General features: G+C 38.5%; 1 protein-coding gene across 1 annotated transcript in view; it reads left to right on the forward strand.

Moving 5' to 3' along the window:
- The first annotated feature begins 1,334 nt into the window (after positions 1-1,334).
- Positions 1,335-20,076, forward strand: part of LOC118269223 (uncharacterized) — a 58,726-nt gene continuing 39,984 nt past the window's right edge. Inside the window, exons 1-3 of the mRNA XM_035584226.2 lie at positions 1,335-1,452; positions 17,245-17,441; positions 18,944-19,041. Coding sequence (XP_035440119.1) covers positions 1,449-1,452; positions 17,245-17,441; positions 18,944-19,041 — 299 coding nt within the window. The 5' untranslated portion in view covers positions 1,335-1,448. The remainder of the gene's footprint in view (positions 1,453-17,244; positions 17,442-18,943; positions 19,042-20,076) is intronic.

Raw genomic sequence — 20,076 nt, forward strand, 5'->3', positions numbered from 1 at the left:
CAAACCTTCTCCGTGTGAGCAGATGCTTTGGTCAGCAGTGGCCACTAATAGGCTGTTGATGTGAAGGCGCAATTATTATAAGGAATTCATAAGATAAATGACAAATGGTGAAATCAAAATCAAAATCTTTATTGACTCCGTACTTGAATTTATTTAATAGTTGCTTAACCGAGTTTTTAGCAATAGTTTTCTATATAAATATGTTACTAAGCGGGTTTAAGTAGTAGTTTAAGTAATCATTAAGTATTTGAGTGGGTGTTAGAGCAATAAAGCAATACTAAAAGTTATAAATAAATAAATAGAACACCAATAAATAATAAGCTGCCTTTCTCTCTTCCATTTTGAAATACCCGCAGTCTTAAAATTTAAGTTCCTAGCTGGGAGAAGCTATTTATTCAATAATAGAAATTCTTTGAAGACACGTACAGACCTAATATAGATGCCTGACGAGTTTATAAAACTGAAGCGAACGAACTCGACTGGAGGTCACTTTATCAAACTTGTAGATTGCCTTAATTTTTTTAAAGCAAAATAGATAGAAAGAAAGAAAAACAGTCTATTTGCAAGCAAAATAGATGGAAAGAAAAAAATCTATTTATTTGCACCATTATAAAATATTGCAGGCAAAAAGAAAAAGAAAGTAGATAAATAAGTAACACGGCTCAAAAATGGCTTCAAATCAAAATTAAAAAAAAATCAAATATAAAAAGTACGAATCTTCACTAGGTACATACACACCTATGAAAACACTGAAACAATTAATCCTGGCGTATTAAATCCGCACATGAACAAAAGCCTCTCAGTTCAACAACAACGATATAAACCAGATAATATCATTTTTTGATATCCAATGATCATCCAATGTCTTATCCTGCCTTGGGTGAAGCGAGAGGAAGTATCGGACTCTACTAACTAAACACCACCTAGGTATGTACTTCTATTTTGAGCCGGAGTCCCGGTAATTCGCAAGGTAGTCCGCTGCTCCGCGTCGGGTATCAGCCCTACTAGGCCCCATCTGTGGTGGTCTGACTCTTATAGGAGCGCGCGGAACCCGCGGGTCTGGTTTTGTTCGGGCAGCAAGCTACCCTTGCTCGCCGCCCGCAGACCCGCATTACTTAACCCAGTCCTTAGCAATTATTTTCGGAAAAAATCGTTACTAAGGAATAGTTTAAGTGATCAATTAAATGTCTCCGAGTACGGCAGTAATTAATTAGTTCACACTTGCGGTTTAACATAGCCACTTAACTGTTAAAGTATATACGAGCGATGCCCGGAGCAAAGGTAGTTTATTATAAGCAACAGTTAGATCTCCCGAACACGAGAATTTCAGTTCGCTATCAACCCTTGTGAGGGGTGGACGTCGCGTCGTTTCAACCCCCGTGGTCTACAAACAATCGTGTTTAAAAAAACAAATACATCACACAACTAACAGTGACTCCTATTTCATTATGGGTAAGTCCTATTTTCCTTTAACACAATTATATAAACGGAATACAATTTTGAGTTTAATATTTGTGCACAGAATCGTAGGATAGTGAAATGAAATTATTCAAGTGCTTTTCGGAAAATACATTTTGTAGGACGCTGTTGAAAATTGTGACCGGAGTATGAAAATAGAATTTCCTATTAAATTGGCCTCAAAACATAAATGGGAAAAGTATTGCATTTAGGTCGAATATGCGTCTGTGTTCCACTACTTAGGAATTAAAAAGCACCATGTGGTATATTGGTAATAGGCTCACTCTATAACGTGGGATTCATAACATAACAGGAGTAAAGTGGGTGTTACATTGTATATACAATATTTGTATATACCTTTGGGGTTTATAAGATATTTTGTTATGTTATATAGCATACAAGTGATAGAGGATATGTTTCTGAGTATTGCAGACCTCTGCAGTATGCGTTAACTTATGTAAGGACTTATACAGGTTGCTCTAAATACGTTGTGATGTTTTGTTGACTGAATAATTTGACTTTTTGGTTGATATTTTATGACATTTATAAAGGATGGATAGATGGATGGATTTTTAAGGGATAGACAGAGATTTGTTTGAAAAAAATTACGTTATCCCACACTGGGATTTTCTCCTGTGTCGTGGGTGCGTTTACAAACATACAAGTTCACATACACCTGCACAAGATACCCAGATCCGAAACAACAATTTGTGGATCACATAAAGAGTTGCTCCGTGCAGGAATCGAACTCGCTAAACGTTGCATGGCCGGTCGCCCAGTCACCGCTGCAACCGTGCAGTTATGGTGCACATTAGGGAAAGTTTATTTCGAAAAGATGTTACTTTACGATTGCGACTGAGCGATAAACTAAGATTTTGTTCTATAGTTGGGTTTACAAATAAAAAATATAGATACAGTATGTCAGAGGTATCTCAATTATTTACAAAAATACGGATTATAAAGTTGACTGTTAGAGAATGCCATATGATATTAAGCTCGCCTCATGTACCACTATTTTATTGTGTTGTGTACATTAAAGATTAAATAAATAAATAAATTATAACTTGGAAAATGTCACGTAGCCATTTACCAGCTTTCGAACCCTGAGCGTGATGCTAGACAACTTAATCTCTCTGCTATCATATCATCGCGTAGTTCGCACTCATAATATTTCAAAATGCCTATTCGAATAAAAGTCATTTACAATTCAAAACTACAAGAGTTGAAAGATAAAAAGTAACGAGTTTGTATAAGTCTTCACGAATACCAATAAATCGATTACATTTTATCGATAAAGTTTATCGAATTAAGTCGTCAGCATCGAGACAAATTTGTGTGACGTCACTCAAATAATAAGTATTGTGTGATGTGTCTGTAGGTTTACAGGACATTGTATATTTATGAAACGTATTTTGTTGAATATGTTTAAGGTTTTGCCACAGTAATACACTCTTTATGATACAAGTTACAAGCCGGTAAACGAGCAGACGGATCGCCTGATTGAGGTTACCGGAGGCCCAATTACCCTCCTTCTCACTATTCCCAATTCCCAACTATTCTTAAATTACTAATTCCAAAAAAAGCCGGCAACGCACTTGTAACGCCTCTGGTGTTTCAGGTGTCCTTGGGCGGCAGTGATTGCTTACCATCAGATATTCCATCACCTCGTTTACCAGCATATACCATAATAAAAAAATCCGACCTAGCTTGTATTACAAAATATTCGATTGTAACCTTGCCCGACATAAGAATCGACTCACCCCTTGTGAGGCATCGATACTTCCAATAGCCCAACCAAAGAGGTGTACATTTACATTTTTTATGTAACACTAGCTGCTTCCGCGCGGTTTCACCTGCCCTGTTCGGTTCCTATTGATCGTAGCGTGATGTTTTATAGCCTATAACCTTCCTCGATAAATGCGCTATCCAACACAAAAAGAATTATTCAAATCGGACCAGTAGTTCTGGAGATTAGCGCGTTCAAACGAACAAACAAACTCTTCAGCTTTATAATATTATATAGTATAGATGGTATAGATAAAAAAAACATTTAAATATCTCAATCGCAGTTCTTCCTCTGACCTAAGACCATGACCTGGGCTATTGACCATGGCAAGAACCAATGACAGGAAAATGATAATAATATAGTCCATATTTGTATTACAATACCTACTATACATATGTATTCGCTTGTCATAATATTTTATATGGATTCATTGACCTCTTACAACTCGAATAAAGTTGAGCAGCTTATGTATGTTCTTCTAAGCATTTCATTTATTTTCGCCCGTTATTATAATATTCGTTCCATAATGTAATTGAGGTTGAATGAATTATTATTTATTATCTACAAATTATAAGATCATATAAACCAACTCAGAAATTAACTTGTCATTTAAATTTGAACTTTAAATAGTTTGTTGTATGATGTATTTTATAACGTCAATACAAAAAGGCGGTAAGCGCGGGGTACGCGCGCTGTCAGCTTTGTATAAGATACATGTGATATTTTTTATAGGTATACAACTTGATTGATGAAGAATTTTTTTCTCATTATTTGGTATAGGTGATTAATTCATTTTCGATTAAAATTAACTACCCTTTTTCACTAGGGCCCCCGAATTTTATTCGAATTTCCTTCTGTACCTTTAGTACAAGTTTGCTTTACGTTTAAAGTAATCGAAACTAGAGCGCCTTCAGGGCTCTGATTGGCCTCCAAAAGCTGCGGACTACCTAGCGGGTTTACCGGGGCTCCGGCTCGTACAAAGCAGGAGAAGGAACGGGGTGGTTTTTAGTCAGTAAGAGTCTGACACTCCCTCTCGCCTCGCGCCAAGGCGAGAAAAGTCATAGGATGATTTTACCCCTAAAAAAAAAAAGGGCTCTGATTGGCCGGCTCGAATAAACCGACCAATCAGTACCCTTAGTATGAGTTTGCTTGACGTTTAAAGTAATCAAAACGAGAGCGTGTTCGGCACTCTGATTGGCCAGCTCGAAGAAGCCAACCAATTAAAGCACCAAAAGCGCTCTCGTTTCGATTACTTTTAACGTAAAGCAAATTCATACTAAGGGTACAGAGCACTGAACGCGCTCTCGTTTAAAGAAAACTCGTACTAAGGCTGCTGAAGACTGAGCCCAATTTCGAAGATAAGACCGTCTTTTACACAATATAATATGCGTATCATGTCTCGTCTATTTGAATAGTTTGAACATTGTCCACTAATTGTGTCAGCATTGTATTGTTCAACAAAATGGTATAATTATATAACCCAAGTTACTATGTGAATACAATACGGTGACAGATCTCAAGATAAGGGTTAGACTAAAATGTAGCTTAAATTGTTATGTCATAGGATAAACAATAGAATAATAGCCGTTTTCACTATCTATTAACTAAGAGTTACTTAGCTAGACGAAGCTCCTGAACTAACATTTACCTAATCTTTAGGTGTCGCATATAATTTTGTACTACAATGTCGTTAAGAGTCTTAGGCTTATCTTAGAAAGACAAATTTGTAAAATGGGCATAACAAAGTGTCGTCATGCCCTTTATCCTTGAAGGGGTAGACAGAAGTGCACATTATGGTGCGTAATGCCACTGTACGAGGTAGACTCACTTTTCTCTATTTGTGTAATAGGTCTCGTATAATAGCAGGTGAATCTACGTCATGTATTGGGCACAATGCTTCGTGCTACTATTGAGAAATTTTCTAAAAAATCGAAAAAAAAACAGCTTTACTGTGTCCGATCCAAGAATCGAACTCGAGACCCCTTGACCTCTTGACTTGCACTTGCGACTTATTGTGGCATTTCGGGGGTTAAGATTTTAACGGTTGTTGGGGAATCAGGGGTTGGTAAGATTGAGGTAATAGGGCCTCCGGTAACCTCACTCACACAACGAAACAAAGTATGTCAACAAAGGTGTTAATGACTGCCTCGTTGGTCAAGTGGTCGCAAGTGCGACTACCAAACAAGGGGTCTCGGGTCGGGCAAAGTATTACTGGGCTTTTTTCGGATTTTCGAAAATTTCTCGATAGTAGCACGGAGCCTGGAATTGTGTCCAGAATATGGCAAAAGGCTCACCCTCTATTACATCGGATTTATAACACAAATGGTGAAAAATGGGTGTACATTGTATAGCGGCATTACGTGCCGTAATGTGCACCTCTGCCTACTCCTCCGGAGATAAAATGTGTGACGTTGTGTGTGGTGTTAATCCCATAAACAAAGTAATATAATATAATATGACGTAACAAGAAAAAATCGTCGAGAACTGAATAAAAGAAACGAAAATATCTCTTTGTTATTATAATATCTCTGTGTTCCACAAACGGAAAACGTAAATTAATATTATGAGATTAGAACTTTTATTTATAAAAGTGAAAATGTGACCGAAATCTTCCTTTGTGAGAGAATAATAAAGTAATTGGTAATTTTTTTATAGATTGTATGTTTTTTTTACATTTAATGGGTCGACGTTTGGCCGCTATCTTACCTGATGGTAAGTGATGATGTGGCCTACGATGGAGCACGTCTGCCCATTAGTCCAGTCAAATAAGGAAAAATTAGGTAAGAATCTCGGAATGCGAGATACCCAGCTGTAATTTTGTATATACTTGTATATTGACCCCCAAAAACTTGTCTCAAAACCTACATATGGTAGGGTTATACCCATCAGGAAACACTGAATTCCACTCCCTAGCAGTTCGCACAAGGAAGCTTGAAGCGAAGCGCTTCGTGCGAGTGGGTGGGATATCTACCATGAAACGGTGACGCCTCGCCGATTGACTTGTGGTTCGGTGTGTAAATTCAGGCTGTATCACAATGCTACAGGGTAGATAATTCTCTTATTATTTCACTGAAAATGTCTTTGTGACTCTTTGCCGCAAAAACTGCTAAACAGAACACCCTTAGTATGAGTTTTCTTTACGTTTAAAGTAAAAGAATCGCGAGAGCGAGAGCGGTGGTTGGCGCGGTTGTTGGGCAGCTGGCTACCGGTAACGTGTAGGGGGTTCGATTCTCGTACGGAGCAAGTCTTTGTGTGATCCACAAATTGTTGTATCGAGTCTGGGTGTCATATGTATGTGAAATTGTATGTTTGTAAATGCACCCACGATACAGGAGAAAATCCTAGTGTGCAGCAACGTTTAAAAAATAATATTTTTTATCCCGATAACGCAAGCAAAACCGCGAACAGAAATTGTAAGTTAGTCTAGTGGGTGTATAAAAACAATGGCACGTGGAGGAAAAATATCTTAAATATTGCAAATAAACTATTCAATTGACAGACCGCAATGGTAAACCACAGAGTAACCATTTCCTTATTTTGATGTCACTGGAAACCGCAACCAAACTAACGTGATATAATATGTATATATAATATATAATAATTTATGAAACACGCTGGTAATCGACCAGACGTATTACCTGATGGTAAGCAATCGCCGCCGCCCATGGACACTTGAAACCCCAAAGGCGTTACAAGTGCGTTGCAGGCTTTTTGGGAGTTAGCAATTTAAGGGTTGTTGTTGGGAAATCGGGGATTGGGAAGATTGGGAAGGGGGAATTGGGCCTCCGGTAACCTCACTCATACAACGAAACACAACGCAAGCGTTGTTTCACGTCGGTTTTCTGTGAGGCCGTGGTATCACTCTGGTCGAGCCGGCCCATTCATGCTGAAGCATGGCTCTCCTACACTTAATTTGAATAGGCTAAACATTTACTTATTTATTATGTTATAGGCTGACAAACATGACTTGTGTGACACACGTCGCGGAATGCTGCTCATGAAACGTCAAAATTGATGGTCATACTAACTAATGTACATTACAGCTCAATTGAATCCGTATGAAGATCCACTTAACACATAATTTATAATAGGCATAAACGTACATTGCAAGTTTAGAGTATGGGAGAGCCATGTTTCGACACGAATGGGCCGGCTCGACCGGAGTGATACCACGACCTCACAGAAATATAGCGGCAACAAAAATGCGTCATCAATCTTCAACTGCAACTGTATTACATTCACAATTCATGAGATACTGCCTGATGATAGACAGCTAGACGGACGACCTAGCGGGTTTACCGGGGCTCCGGCTCGAAAAGCAAGAGAAGGAACGGTGTGGTTTTTAGTCAGTAAGAGTCTGACACTCCCTCTCGCCTCGCCCAAGGCGAGAAAATCATTGGATGATTTTCCCCCTCAAAAAATGGGTTCCTCAAATTTTACATACGGAACCCTAAAAATGATAGATGAATACCAAGAATTTTACCAATAAAATGCTTGTAACAATTGGTTTTTAGTATAAAAGATCAAGCGTTTACCTACAAGGGGCATAAAGGGTACAAGATGTGGGTAAGAAATACCTTCAAACCTTCAATGCTTAACAATGTGAATAAAATCCGGTTTGACAGCATACTTTATGAATAAAACGAGCGACGTCATCGCCACCTGAATCTTTCACATTTTTCAGCCGCTGAAAATACACGTGGATGCCATTGGAGAAGTTTGGAAAGATAATGGATTTTATTCCATTTTGAAATGTGAATTTTTACGTTCATTTTTGATATTGGATTTCATTTACGTCTAATGTTAGAGTCGACTGCCAAGTAAAATCAGGGTTTTGAATTCGTTTTCTAGGTCCTTTTTTTAAGAGGGGAAAATCATCCAATGACTTCTCTCATCTTGGGTGAGGCAAGAGGGAATATTCTGATAATCCCTTTGCTCTTACTGGCTAAAATTCACCCCGTTCCTGTTCCTACTTTTCGAGCCGGATCACCAGTAAACCACCTATGTGGTACGAGCTGGGGAGTGTTAATGAAGTGTTAATGAGTATTTTCTCTGTAGTGTGGAGTCTACAATGGCGCCCGATGTTTGGCAATAGGCTCCTACTACACGGGTATTTAAGGATAACGTAAAACGGTAAACGAGAACATTGGGAATGGTGATAATTGGGCTTCCGGTAACTTCACTCACACAACGAAACACGACGCAAGCGTTGTTTCACGTTGGTTTTATGTGAAACCGTGGTATCACTCTGGTCGAGCCGACCCATTTGTGCCGAAACATGGCTCTCCCACACTTAGTTAGACTTAAAGTTTAAGTCTAAATAATTCATAAAACTTAGTATTTTAGCATTCTATTAAAGCAGTTTACGTTGAATTTGGTAACTAATGAAATGGATCCGTTTCTGGAAAATTTTCTATCGAGAAAATGTATTCTGTCGAAGGAAAAACAATTAAATTTCCCCACCTGCGAACAATTATTTTATGGCATTTTTACTTCGTATACATTTCATTCAGGATTTTATTATGGCTGTAATATCACGACGTTATTACTTCATGGGACAAGCACAGGTGTATAGAAATGTTTATGAGTAATAATGTGCATTGTCGACTAACAGGTCTCCGGTTCGGTTCTTTGGTCGAACAAAATATTTGCGTTTTTTTGTTTTTCAGTAGTAGTACGGTACAGAGTTTGAAATTGTGTCCAGTTTATTATGTTGACAGACTCAAACTCATTTGAGTAGATTTATAACTTACAACACAAGTCAAGAGAACTTTAGACTTTATAAACAGTAGATTAAGAAACAAATTAATTAATATAATGAATGTATAATTTGTAAATACTTTCAATCATTTATGTGAGAAATTGAAACATAAAAAGTATTTCTATATAACCAATGGATCTGAGTATGAGCATCACTCATCATGGGTGATTTACTACACACAAACCTTTTGCACAACCCTCCGTTGTAAACTTCGAAACATCATTGAGTCTGTGGGTCTCCATGTCTTACCACTTCAAGCAACTCGCCCCAGCATTGGAGGTGAGGATACATGGACTTCCTAACCTCAAGTTACTCATTTCTCATGGCCAAAGCCCCTTGCTTCCCGTCATGACCTAATTCATTTGTCCTATCGCCTTAAGCCTCCTAAACCTACCTAGGGTGTGAGCATGCGTTGTTGCAAAAATGGATGTCGAAACTGTGTAGGGATGCCGTAACAACTCGAGTGGGAATTACAGGTATCCGGTGCTTGATCGGTCGATGAAGAGGTGTCCGTACTTAACAAACTGGTAAAAATTATATGATATAGCTCCATCAAATACAATAAAAGTTAAAGTCCACCGGCTGCCATGGATTTCGACCGGTGGCGTCCGGCTCGAAAAGAAGCTCTCGAGCCTTCAGGAAATATAAGCGGGATCGGCAGGATAATTGGGTCTGTACAAGTCGGCTAGGAATCGATGTAATCAGATGATACGTAATGCTAAACGCCGACACATTCTCGAAAATATCACTTCTAGCTCCGCGGCCGATATCTGGAAATTCCTTGGAACTCTGGGTATCGGTAAACAAGGCCATGTGGAGCTGCCTAACACGATTGGTCTGGACGATATCAATCGTCATTTCACCACCACTTCTAATTTGGATCGTCAGACCATTCGTCAGACGGTAGACTTCATCGCTGGCCTTCCGCGTAGGAATACAGATTCCTTTAGTTTTTCTCCGGTTGCCTCGGGCGATATCAAAAAGATTATCCTTTCAATAAAATCCAGAGCCGTTGGCTTTGACGACATAGGTCGTAGTATGATTATCCCGATCCTTGATTATATCCTTCCATCGATTACCCACATTATCAACTTTTCCTTGTTCTCAGGACAGTTCCCTTCCCTGTGGCGTAATGCGTACGTCCGTCCTCTTCCGAAAATCACAAATCCCTCTCTCCCTTCACACTTCCGTCCTATTTCAATCCTTCCATTCCTCTCTAAAGTGCTGGAAGCCTGTGCCCATAAGCAGTTTTCATGTTTTATAGCCCGTCACAACCTCTTAAGCCCCTTGCAGTCTGGATTCAGACCTGGGCACAGTACGGCTACAGCACTTCTCAAAGTGACTGGCGACATTAGAGAGGGATAGGTGAGACCAAAGTTACTATCATGGTATTGATAGACTTCTCCAATGCCTTTAATGCCGTCAGTCACGACATCCTTGAATCCATCCTGTCCCATCTTATGGTGTCGCCTGGGGCACTGGATTGGTTCCGGTCTTATCTTCGTGGGCGCCAGCAGGCTGTTCGCAACGAGGAGACGCTGTCGAATTGGTGTGCGCTTGCCGCTGGTGTCCCACAAGGCGGTATACTTTCACCATTACTATTTTCTATTTTCATAAACTTCATCACTCATAACCTTCAGTGTGCGTATCATCTCTACGCCGATGACCTTCAGATTTACACTCGAGCTCGGCCGGAAGATCTGTCGATAGCTATTGACAACCTTAACAAGGATTTGGAAGCAGTGAGCAGATGGTCTGACCGGTTTGGTGTGGCAGTAAACCCCACGAAATGCCAGGCTATTATAATTGGTAGCTCACGTATGATGAGCAGGGTGGTAGTCGCACATCTTCCCCCCATAACACTTGGTGGCACGGTTATCCCTATTGGCCCTGATGCGAAGAATCTCGGCCTGCATCTTGATGCAACGCTGAGTTGGCGGACTCAGGTCTCCAGTGTTAGCCAAAGGGTAACTGGTGCCTTGCGTAATTTAAACCGGCTCAGGAACTTCCTTCCACCCACGACCAAGGCAATGCTTGTGCAGTCCCTCGTCTTCCCCATAATCGACTATGGTGACGTGTGCTATTACGATCTCAACTCGGACCTGCTCAACAAGCTTGATCGTCTCATCAATAACTGCATCAGATTTGTATTTAACCTGCGCAAGTACGATCATGTTTCTGAGTATCGGGCCGAGTTGAAATGGATGCCCATCCGACAGAGAAGAGCTCTCCGTGCCTTAACAACCCTTTTCTCTATCCTTCATTCTCCTAGTCCTCCTTCATACCTAACTCCTTACTTTCAATACCGCTATTTGGGACACTCCAAAAATCTTCGCTCTTCTCACAATCTCCTTCTACACTGTCCTTCTCACAGTTCTGATACTGTTCACTCCTCATTTCACATCCAATCTATCCTTCTTTGGAACAGGCTGCCCTTGGAAATCAGGAAGTCTGTCAGTAAGCAGGCATTCAAGGCTGGAGTTCGTCGGTGGATCATGGAGGGAAAGTTGGCAGAATCTTCATAAACCTTCTAGTATGTATACATTATATTTGATTGTGCATATTTGTACATGTATATATGTATGTATGTATTGTATATGTTGTATATATTGTATTATATTATATATATATATTGTATTATATTGTATATATGTATATATATATATATGATACACATGATAGTCTATTATTTGTTACCTTTTCTTTATTCTTAATTACTACTTTGTTGCACCGACCACATTCTCACTGCATCACCTAAAGGTTGGCTAGCAAGAATGCCTATGGCATTAAGCCCACCATTGTACATTATGTTGCAAAAAGTTAAAATAAAAAAAAAAAAAAAAAATAACTCTCAAGGAAACAATTTACTACAAAACAAACGAAATTGTAAACAACAATTGAAACTAAAATACATATTTCGAATAACATCCTATTTATTCATACCTCGCCCCTGCATTTAAAGTCCAATATACAATGGATCGTAATATTCCATTTTATAGCGAAAATTCGCTTCAATTCCATTTTGTGCCAAGGTAAATTGAACCTTAGTAGCAGCTTGTCGAGTGGAAATATTGTGCAAATAGGGGTGAGTTGGAACCGTAACAACTTCTTGGTAAATTAATAATAAATAGTTTGATAGAGTTCTAAGAGCATTTCTACTAACATTTTCGTCAAAATTAATGAGTAGAAATAATACATATAAAAGGTGAGGTAAGTACCTACCTGCCTATCGAGTTTACCGGGGCTCCGGCTCGAAAAGCAGCTCTAGGAACGGGGTGTTTTTTAGTCAGCAAGAGTCTGGCACTCCCTCTTGCCTCGCCCAAAGCGGGAGAAGTAAATGGAAAACTTCCCCCCTTAAAAAATGGTACCACGCCTTTTTTTAAGGGGGAAAATTTACGTTTCACGTGAGTGAATCACGCTTTGCCCACGGGTCGGCGCGGCGGGAGTGATACAACCGCCTCACAGCAAGCTGGCGTGAAACAACGCTTGCGTTTGTTGTTTTACATGTTGATATTGATGACATGACTTCTGCCTTCCATTTCAGGAATATAAGGCTTGATTTGATCATCGTAACAGTTGAATGAATCAGTTACTAAGAAAATTATGTAGTCAAACATATAATTATAATTCGACGAAGAGATATAAAATAATTGTTATTCCATAAAAGTAATGAAATAAATCTTTTATCTTTCGCAGTAAAATATTTCTTCCTCGTATTTTGTGTAGGGATAGTAGCGTTAAGTGCGAAATCGTCACAAACAGACAATTTTCATAATGATACATAAATATTTATTGCCCTAGAAAGGAAAGTTTGGTAAACTAAAGTACAGTTAGCTGCAAAATATAGATTATTTTATGGAATAAGCCGGCAAACGAGCAGACGGATCACCTGATGGTAAGCAATCGCCGCCCATGGACACTTGAAACACCAGAGGCGTTACAAATGCGTTGCCGGCCTTTTGGAGGTTAGCAATTCAAAGGATGTTGAGGAATAGGGATTGGGAAAGGGGTAATTGGGCCTCCGGTAACTTCACTTATACAATGCAATTGATGATCACATCGGATAATTCGCTGAAATGAAAACTATGACTATTTAAATTCTATTTAGCTCGTCAGTTAATGTAATGAAAAAATATTAGACGCGTATTTTTTATTTTGTCATATAAGATAACAACAAGATAACGTGACGCGACATTTCAAACCATTATATCCTGTAAAGTACCTACTATCCCACTAACAAAAACTTGTTCCTATATTTTTGTATGTTATCGTAACTGTCTTGTGATGTTTGTGTCGTCATTTAATGTTATTTGTTCTTGTATCAAACTCCTGTTTCCCCTCGAATTGCATATTTTTCAAATGTGTTACTTTGGACAAAACGTCGTAGTTGGCCAAATACGTCTCACACACAAGAGATGCGAATGCCATTAAAAAAAAACCTATTATTTTGTTTCTAAGAGAAAATAAAAAATACGTGCTTAATATTTTAAAATAATCTACAAGACAGACGTTAAAATGAAAATTAGCCATCTACCCAATTATTATTGTACTTATCTACACATGCCGAATCAATGCTAAAAAACATCAAGTTTTCTTTACTCATGTGGCCCGAGAATGTGTGAGAATGAATAAGGAAAATATTTATAAGCAAATAAATGACACTCGAATACAAAAATTCGCCTTGAAATGATTATTATAATATAGTCTACATTTTTATTTTATGATTACCTATGTTACTGTCCTCCGATCCACAAAAAGACCTCTTGTGTACTTATTGTGACAGCCATTTGGCATATTAGGTACATTTTTTTAATCAAGAAATAAAACATAATTTCTAAGAAGGACGAACGAAAAAAACGAACGACTACCGAATAAACCGATTCTCAGTAATGAGGTAATGATTCTTATTTTTTTAAAGTAGGAGCTTATTTGTCTCACTTATATGTTGTCAGGTTTGTTGAATCGCAATTGTCAGAATCGATTATGATGCGGTTTTCAGAAGAGTTTTTACTACACTTTTTTTTTTAAAGGCCGGAAAGTCATCCAATGTCTGTCATCGCCTTGGGCGAGGTGTGAGAGGGAGGGAGGGTGTGTTTTTTAGTCAGACTCTATCTGACTAAAAAACACACCGTTTCTACATCTGTCTTTCGAGCCGGAGCCCCGGTAAACCCACTAGGTAGTCAGCAGCTAGAATGTATATTAACTAAGTTTTTTATTTTATAAGCCGGTAAATGAGTAGACCATTCACCTGATGGTAAGCAATCGGCTCCGTCCATAGACACCTGAAACACCAGAGGCGCTACAAGTATGATGCCCGCCTTTATGGGATGGTTAGAAACCCTGGGCTATTGGCTCATTCCATAAAAAAAATCAAAGTCGTTTACTTAAATTATAATACTATAAACTATAATGATTACTTAAACTATTACTTAGTAACGATTTTGGTCCAAAAACAGTAGCTAAGAACTGGGTTAAGTAACCATTAAATGACTGAGTACGGCAGTGTGTTTCTTTCATCGATGACTGTACCGGCCTGAGGAGTAAACAAGACATCATTATATTTTATTTGGAAAGCGTGTCTCTTTCCCCTACTTATTAAAGTAATAGCATCGGTTATCAGCGGCAACAAATAAACTCGTGGACAGTTATGAAGATTGAGCAGTTTCTCATGGCTCAATCTAAGAGATGAGTTTTATATTGTTTTATATTGAGGGTGTGTTCAATACTGTAATTAAGGAGACTGTTTTGTTCCGTTAATGTTTTTTCGACTGCTTCGTTCGTCGAGTGGTCGCAATTGCGACTGCAGGGCAAAGGGTCTAGGGTTCGATTCCCGTGTCGGGCAAAGTATAACTGGGTTTTTTTCGGTTAAATAATTTCTCAGTAGTAGCACGGAGTTTGGAATTGTGTCCGGTATATGGCAATAGGCTCACCCCTTATTAATCAGTTGTCCCACCGGCAACGATGAACGAGTAACGAGTAGCGCTAGAACTAGAAACGAGTGAAAACGAGTGAAAACAAAAACAAACAAGTGAAGCGAGCACTCGCCGGCAGTGTGAACAGTCAGCGATCAACTATTTGTATATGCATCTCTTTTGTTTACACGGAAAGTATATCTATTGTACGTTTCTTGAGCGAGAAAATAGCCGATAGTTAGTCGTTCACTCGCCGTTGGTGGGACAACTGCCTTACGTGGGACTTATAAACAAATGGTGAAAAGAGGGTGTACAATGTACATTGTATAGCGGCATTACATGCCGTAATGTGCACCTCTAGCCCTTCGGGGATAAAAGGCGTGACGTTGTTTAGTTTTTGTTTTATATTTATTATTAGTGAGACGCTTTTCTAAAGCAGATATTTCCTTTTTGTGGGCCTTGAGAGAGTGTTGAACTCTGCGGTTTATTAAACAATGTCATCAAAATGCATTTCGAATGATTCATTTATTAAGTAATGTTATTTGTTTTTCCTTCGCTATGTTAATACCTTTTCGTTAAAATATGAATCACCTTTTTCATTATGGCATGTAATGCAATACAATACACACCCATCATTTGTGTTATTAATCCCATGTAATAGGGGATGAGCCTATTGCCATATACTAGGCAGAATTTCAGACTCCGTACTACTACTGAGAAATTTTCGAAAAACTGAAAAAAGTTCAGCAATACTTCTTCCGATCCGGGAATCGAACCCTAGACCCCTTGTCCGGCAGTCGCACTTGCGACCACTCGAACAACGAGGCAGTCTTCGTTGGGAAGTTTTCACAATAATATGTATAAATCACCGTTTTCTAAAAATATCTCCTCTACGCATAGTCACACTGATTATTAATCTTTTTGTATTTTTATGGAACAGAGAGTAAAGTTTCCTAAGAAATAGAGGATCCTTCGACCAGGCGAGGTGATCATGCCTGGCGGGCTTTCTGCCCAACTGTTGTTCGTTGAAATTTTCTATCCATGTTTATTCGCATGTAAACTTCATATGTGTAATAAAGAATTTATGATGTCATTCGTTGATTTAATCGTCGATCGTTTATGTGCGACTTCTGTCATCTGTCACTTGTCATGTGCCGCCCCATATTCTAGACAAAAAATGCTAATCAACTAACACAATACGGTATTGACTTAAAAATATTCTACCATCTAAGCAGTCGATCTTACAAACAATTACCGTACTATCCTATTAAATCATGTCATGCATACGTTTATACAACGTGTAATAAAATTTTCATATACATCAAGAAGCGCTGATGTATATGAAAATTTGTATGTATACAGATAAAAAAAAAATACTTGGTATCGCATGGATGTTGATTTCAAATCATACAAACGTGTCACAACACTACAAGGACCACTCGCTAATATTACGAAACATTTCTTCTGTAAATCTGGAGTAACTTATGCTACTTTTATTTTAGAAAACATCGTTTATTTTAGAAAAAAACAATACCAAAATTCACAACTCATTATTCTACGCAGACAAAGTCGTGGGCAACAGCTAGGTACGAAATACAATTGCAACTTTGATATCTCTCCAAAGTACAATCGGCGAATTCACATTGAAACAGGGTCGAACGAAGCGTCATTGTACACGCTCACTGGCCATGCATTGAACTATCAGGCTTGTTCACCTATTACGCAAGCCCCGCCCATCTCTAGCTTCGCTTTTATCAGTTCCACTTCGCTCCACTACACTTTAGTGCACTTATCTCTTTTCATTCTCCACTTGTCTCTCTTTCAGTGGAAACGCATCCATTTGAATACTATTCCATTTTAAATGGTGAGCCAGTGATTTATGTGTCTGAAACGACTGTTTATACGAATATTTTTTTGTATTAAATAGTGTTTAAGAATTAAGAATACATGAAGGGGTAGGCAGGGGTTCACGTTATGGTACGTAATGCCATAATGTATAATTTACACCTACTTCTCATAACTAATGTTGTAAGTCCCATCATTCCATGTGATAGGGGCCTACAGCTGTATACCGGACAAATTTCTGGACTCCGTGGTACTATTGAGAAATTTTAGAAAAACAGAAGCAGTAAGTTGCCCGACCCGGGAATCGAATCCGAGACCATTTGCCTGGCTTGTGACGACTCGGCCAACGAGGCAGAACAGTATTTTATTATTTGCACATTGTTATATATACATACATTTTTAGTTTTTTTTTTGTGGGAAAGCCACTTCGGTTTGTACTATCCCAGCCGATCATGACCAATAACTTCAATTACTTGTTTCAGATCCTCCAAGTATAAAAGTGGAAGAAAAGTCCAATTGTGCCCCAAAACTCCAGAGGTGGTGCAGGAGCCGTCGATGTCAGTTGTGGAGACTACTCCTTCTCCCGTTCATTCCAATCCTGGCCCTCATCGTGCAGACCACCTTATCTTTGAAGAGTAGCATCACCAATGGACGAGATGTCGCTGATGTTGAAGAACAGGTACTTAAAAAGATTAGATATTTTCGGTACATGACTCAATCGTTGGTCCAGTGGTCGTAAGTGCGACTGCCGGACAAGGGGTCTTGGGTTCGATTCCCGGGTCGGGCAAGGGCTTTTTTCGGTTTTTCGAAAATTTCTCAGTAGTAGCACGAAATCTGGAATTGTGTCCAGAATGTGTGTACATGGGACGAATAACACAAGTGTTGAATAGTGGGCCTACGTTGTAATGTGCGCCTCTGCCTACCCCTTCGAGGATATAGATTCGAGATAGTCTACAGCCACGGAAAGTAGATGATTAAAAAAAAAGGAACATAATTGTATTTCATTAGGTGATGGGACCATCAACAACCAATCAACAACCCTTTTTATATACAGAAACACAATTTAAAAATGTAATTTATTTTACGTCAGAGCCGATAAACTAGCGTTTGATCGACGTTTGTATTGCGAGCTCATGAAAATGTATGAGATAGGGTTCAGCTTCTCTTATATTTCAAGCTACCTGATGCCCGTGGCTTCGGTTGCGTGGATTACAAACTTTGTGACTAATAAAGGTAGCCTAAGTTTCTGTTTAGAACATCAGTAGTAGTTCTCTTTAGTACATTTGTTACCTGCCAATAACAGTCCTATCCAAATCGATTCAGCCATTTCAGAGATTAGACAGAACAGACAGATAGACAAAAAAATTACAAAAAAATATTTTGGTGTATGTATCATATGTATGTGTGGACATATATTACAATATATGTCCATATGTATGTTGTAAATAACGGTTATTTCAATATTACAAAATATAGACACTCCAATTTTATTATATGTGGGAATTGTTATACATATAGATGTACAGATTTAAGTGGGGATGATATCTAGAAATATATTTATTACATTAATTGAATGGTGCTCTTGAGAAACACTAGATTTGATAGCTAAAGATAGCTAAGTGACGTGATGCTGATGTCAACTTGAGGTGAAACATAAGGGCATATACCTAAAACTTCAGTGGCTCTGCCAAGTCAGCCCACCGGCGCGCCGGCAAACTTAATTTAGTGGTTAAAAAAAAACAAATATTGTAATGCGTAAGTATTTTAGTAGTTATAATTTAATAGTTGTGGTTAATTGTAATTTGCAACGTAGATAATAATAATATAATAATAATATGAACTTTATTGTACAACTTTTACAATTCAGACAAATAAATATAAGTAGCGCTAAGTGGATGGTAGGGTACACAGGCGGCCTTATCGCTTACAGCGATCTCTTCCAGGCAACCTTTGGGTGGACGGAGATGGTGAATGTTAGTGGAGGTGGAGATGGTGAATGTTAGATACCACATTAATAAGATTTATTGTAAAGAATAAAACAAATTGTATGACAAGGGCAAGGACCAAGAGTCCGCGGAGAACAAATGTAAATTAAACTTAAAAAAAAAAACTTCAGCGGGACCGCTCTTACCCAGTGATTAAATTGTCATTTTAATTTAAATAATAAATCTTTTGTTCTAGGTCAGTCGAGCAACAGAATTGGGAAAATTGGTGACGAGGCTACAACAAGAGAGATCAGAAGTGGCTTTCTTCATTTTTACCAATGGAAGCACTCTGAGGTACTTCATATTTTAATTACCTTCCGTTAATTCCTAACCCCAAAAGGCCGGCAACGCACTTGTAACGCCTATGTTTCGGGCGTCCATGAGCGGCGTCGATTGCTTACCATCAGGTGATCCGTCTGCTAGTATACCGGCTTATGCAATAAAAATAAAGTTTGGTTAATATAGGTACTAAAAACTAATGCTACCTGTAAAAAAACTCGTCTTAAAATCGCATCAAAATCGATTTAGTTAATTGCGAGATAATCGCAGACATTAAACTAGACAGCATACGAATACAAATCACCTACTTAATTAAGGATATAGTACACAATTCTGAGAACAAACAAACAATCTAGGTATGACTAGACTAGACTAATAATTAGTCTTAGAATACCTAGAAATGTAGGCTATGAATCATTTCAAGATTGATTACAAAAATATTTTTTTACTGCCCAGCAGTCGCACTTGCAACCATTCGCTGCAAGGTTGCAACTGCGACTGCTGGGCAAGGGGTCTCGGGTTCGATTCCCGGGTCGGGCAAAGTATTGCTAGGCTTTGTTCGGTTTTTCGTAAATTTCTCAGCAGTAGCACGGAGCCTGGAAATGTGCCCGGTGTATGGCAATAGGCTCACCACCTATTACATGGGACTTACAACATAGATTGTGAAAAGTGGGTGTACATTGTAGTGACATTACGTGCCATAATGTGCACCTCTGCCTCCCCGTTCGAGGATAAAAGGCGTGATGATATAAAAAAAATGTATATTAATTATACATTCTCGGGCCACATTATTTTATTATTTATATTTTACTAGCTACCCTTTGCATGGGTACAATGGTGATATATTATACATATAAACCTTCTTCTTAAATCACTCTATCTATTAAAAAAAACCGCAACAAAACCCGTTGCGTAGTTTTAAAGATTTACGCATACAAAGAAACATAGTGACAGAGAAATTGATTTTGTTTTCTATTATGTAGTGATTAGACTCACCCTAGTCTTTTGTATTCTGTAGTTATTTAAGTTGACTTCATATTGTTTACATAT

The sequence above is a fragment of the Spodoptera frugiperda genome, chromosome 2, assembly GCF_023101765.2.
Source record: "Spodoptera frugiperda isolate SF20-4 chromosome 2, AGI-APGP_CSIRO_Sfru_2.0, whole genome shotgun sequence".
Taxonomy (NCBI): domain Eukaryota; kingdom Metazoa; phylum Arthropoda; class Insecta; order Lepidoptera; family Noctuidae; genus Spodoptera; species Spodoptera frugiperda.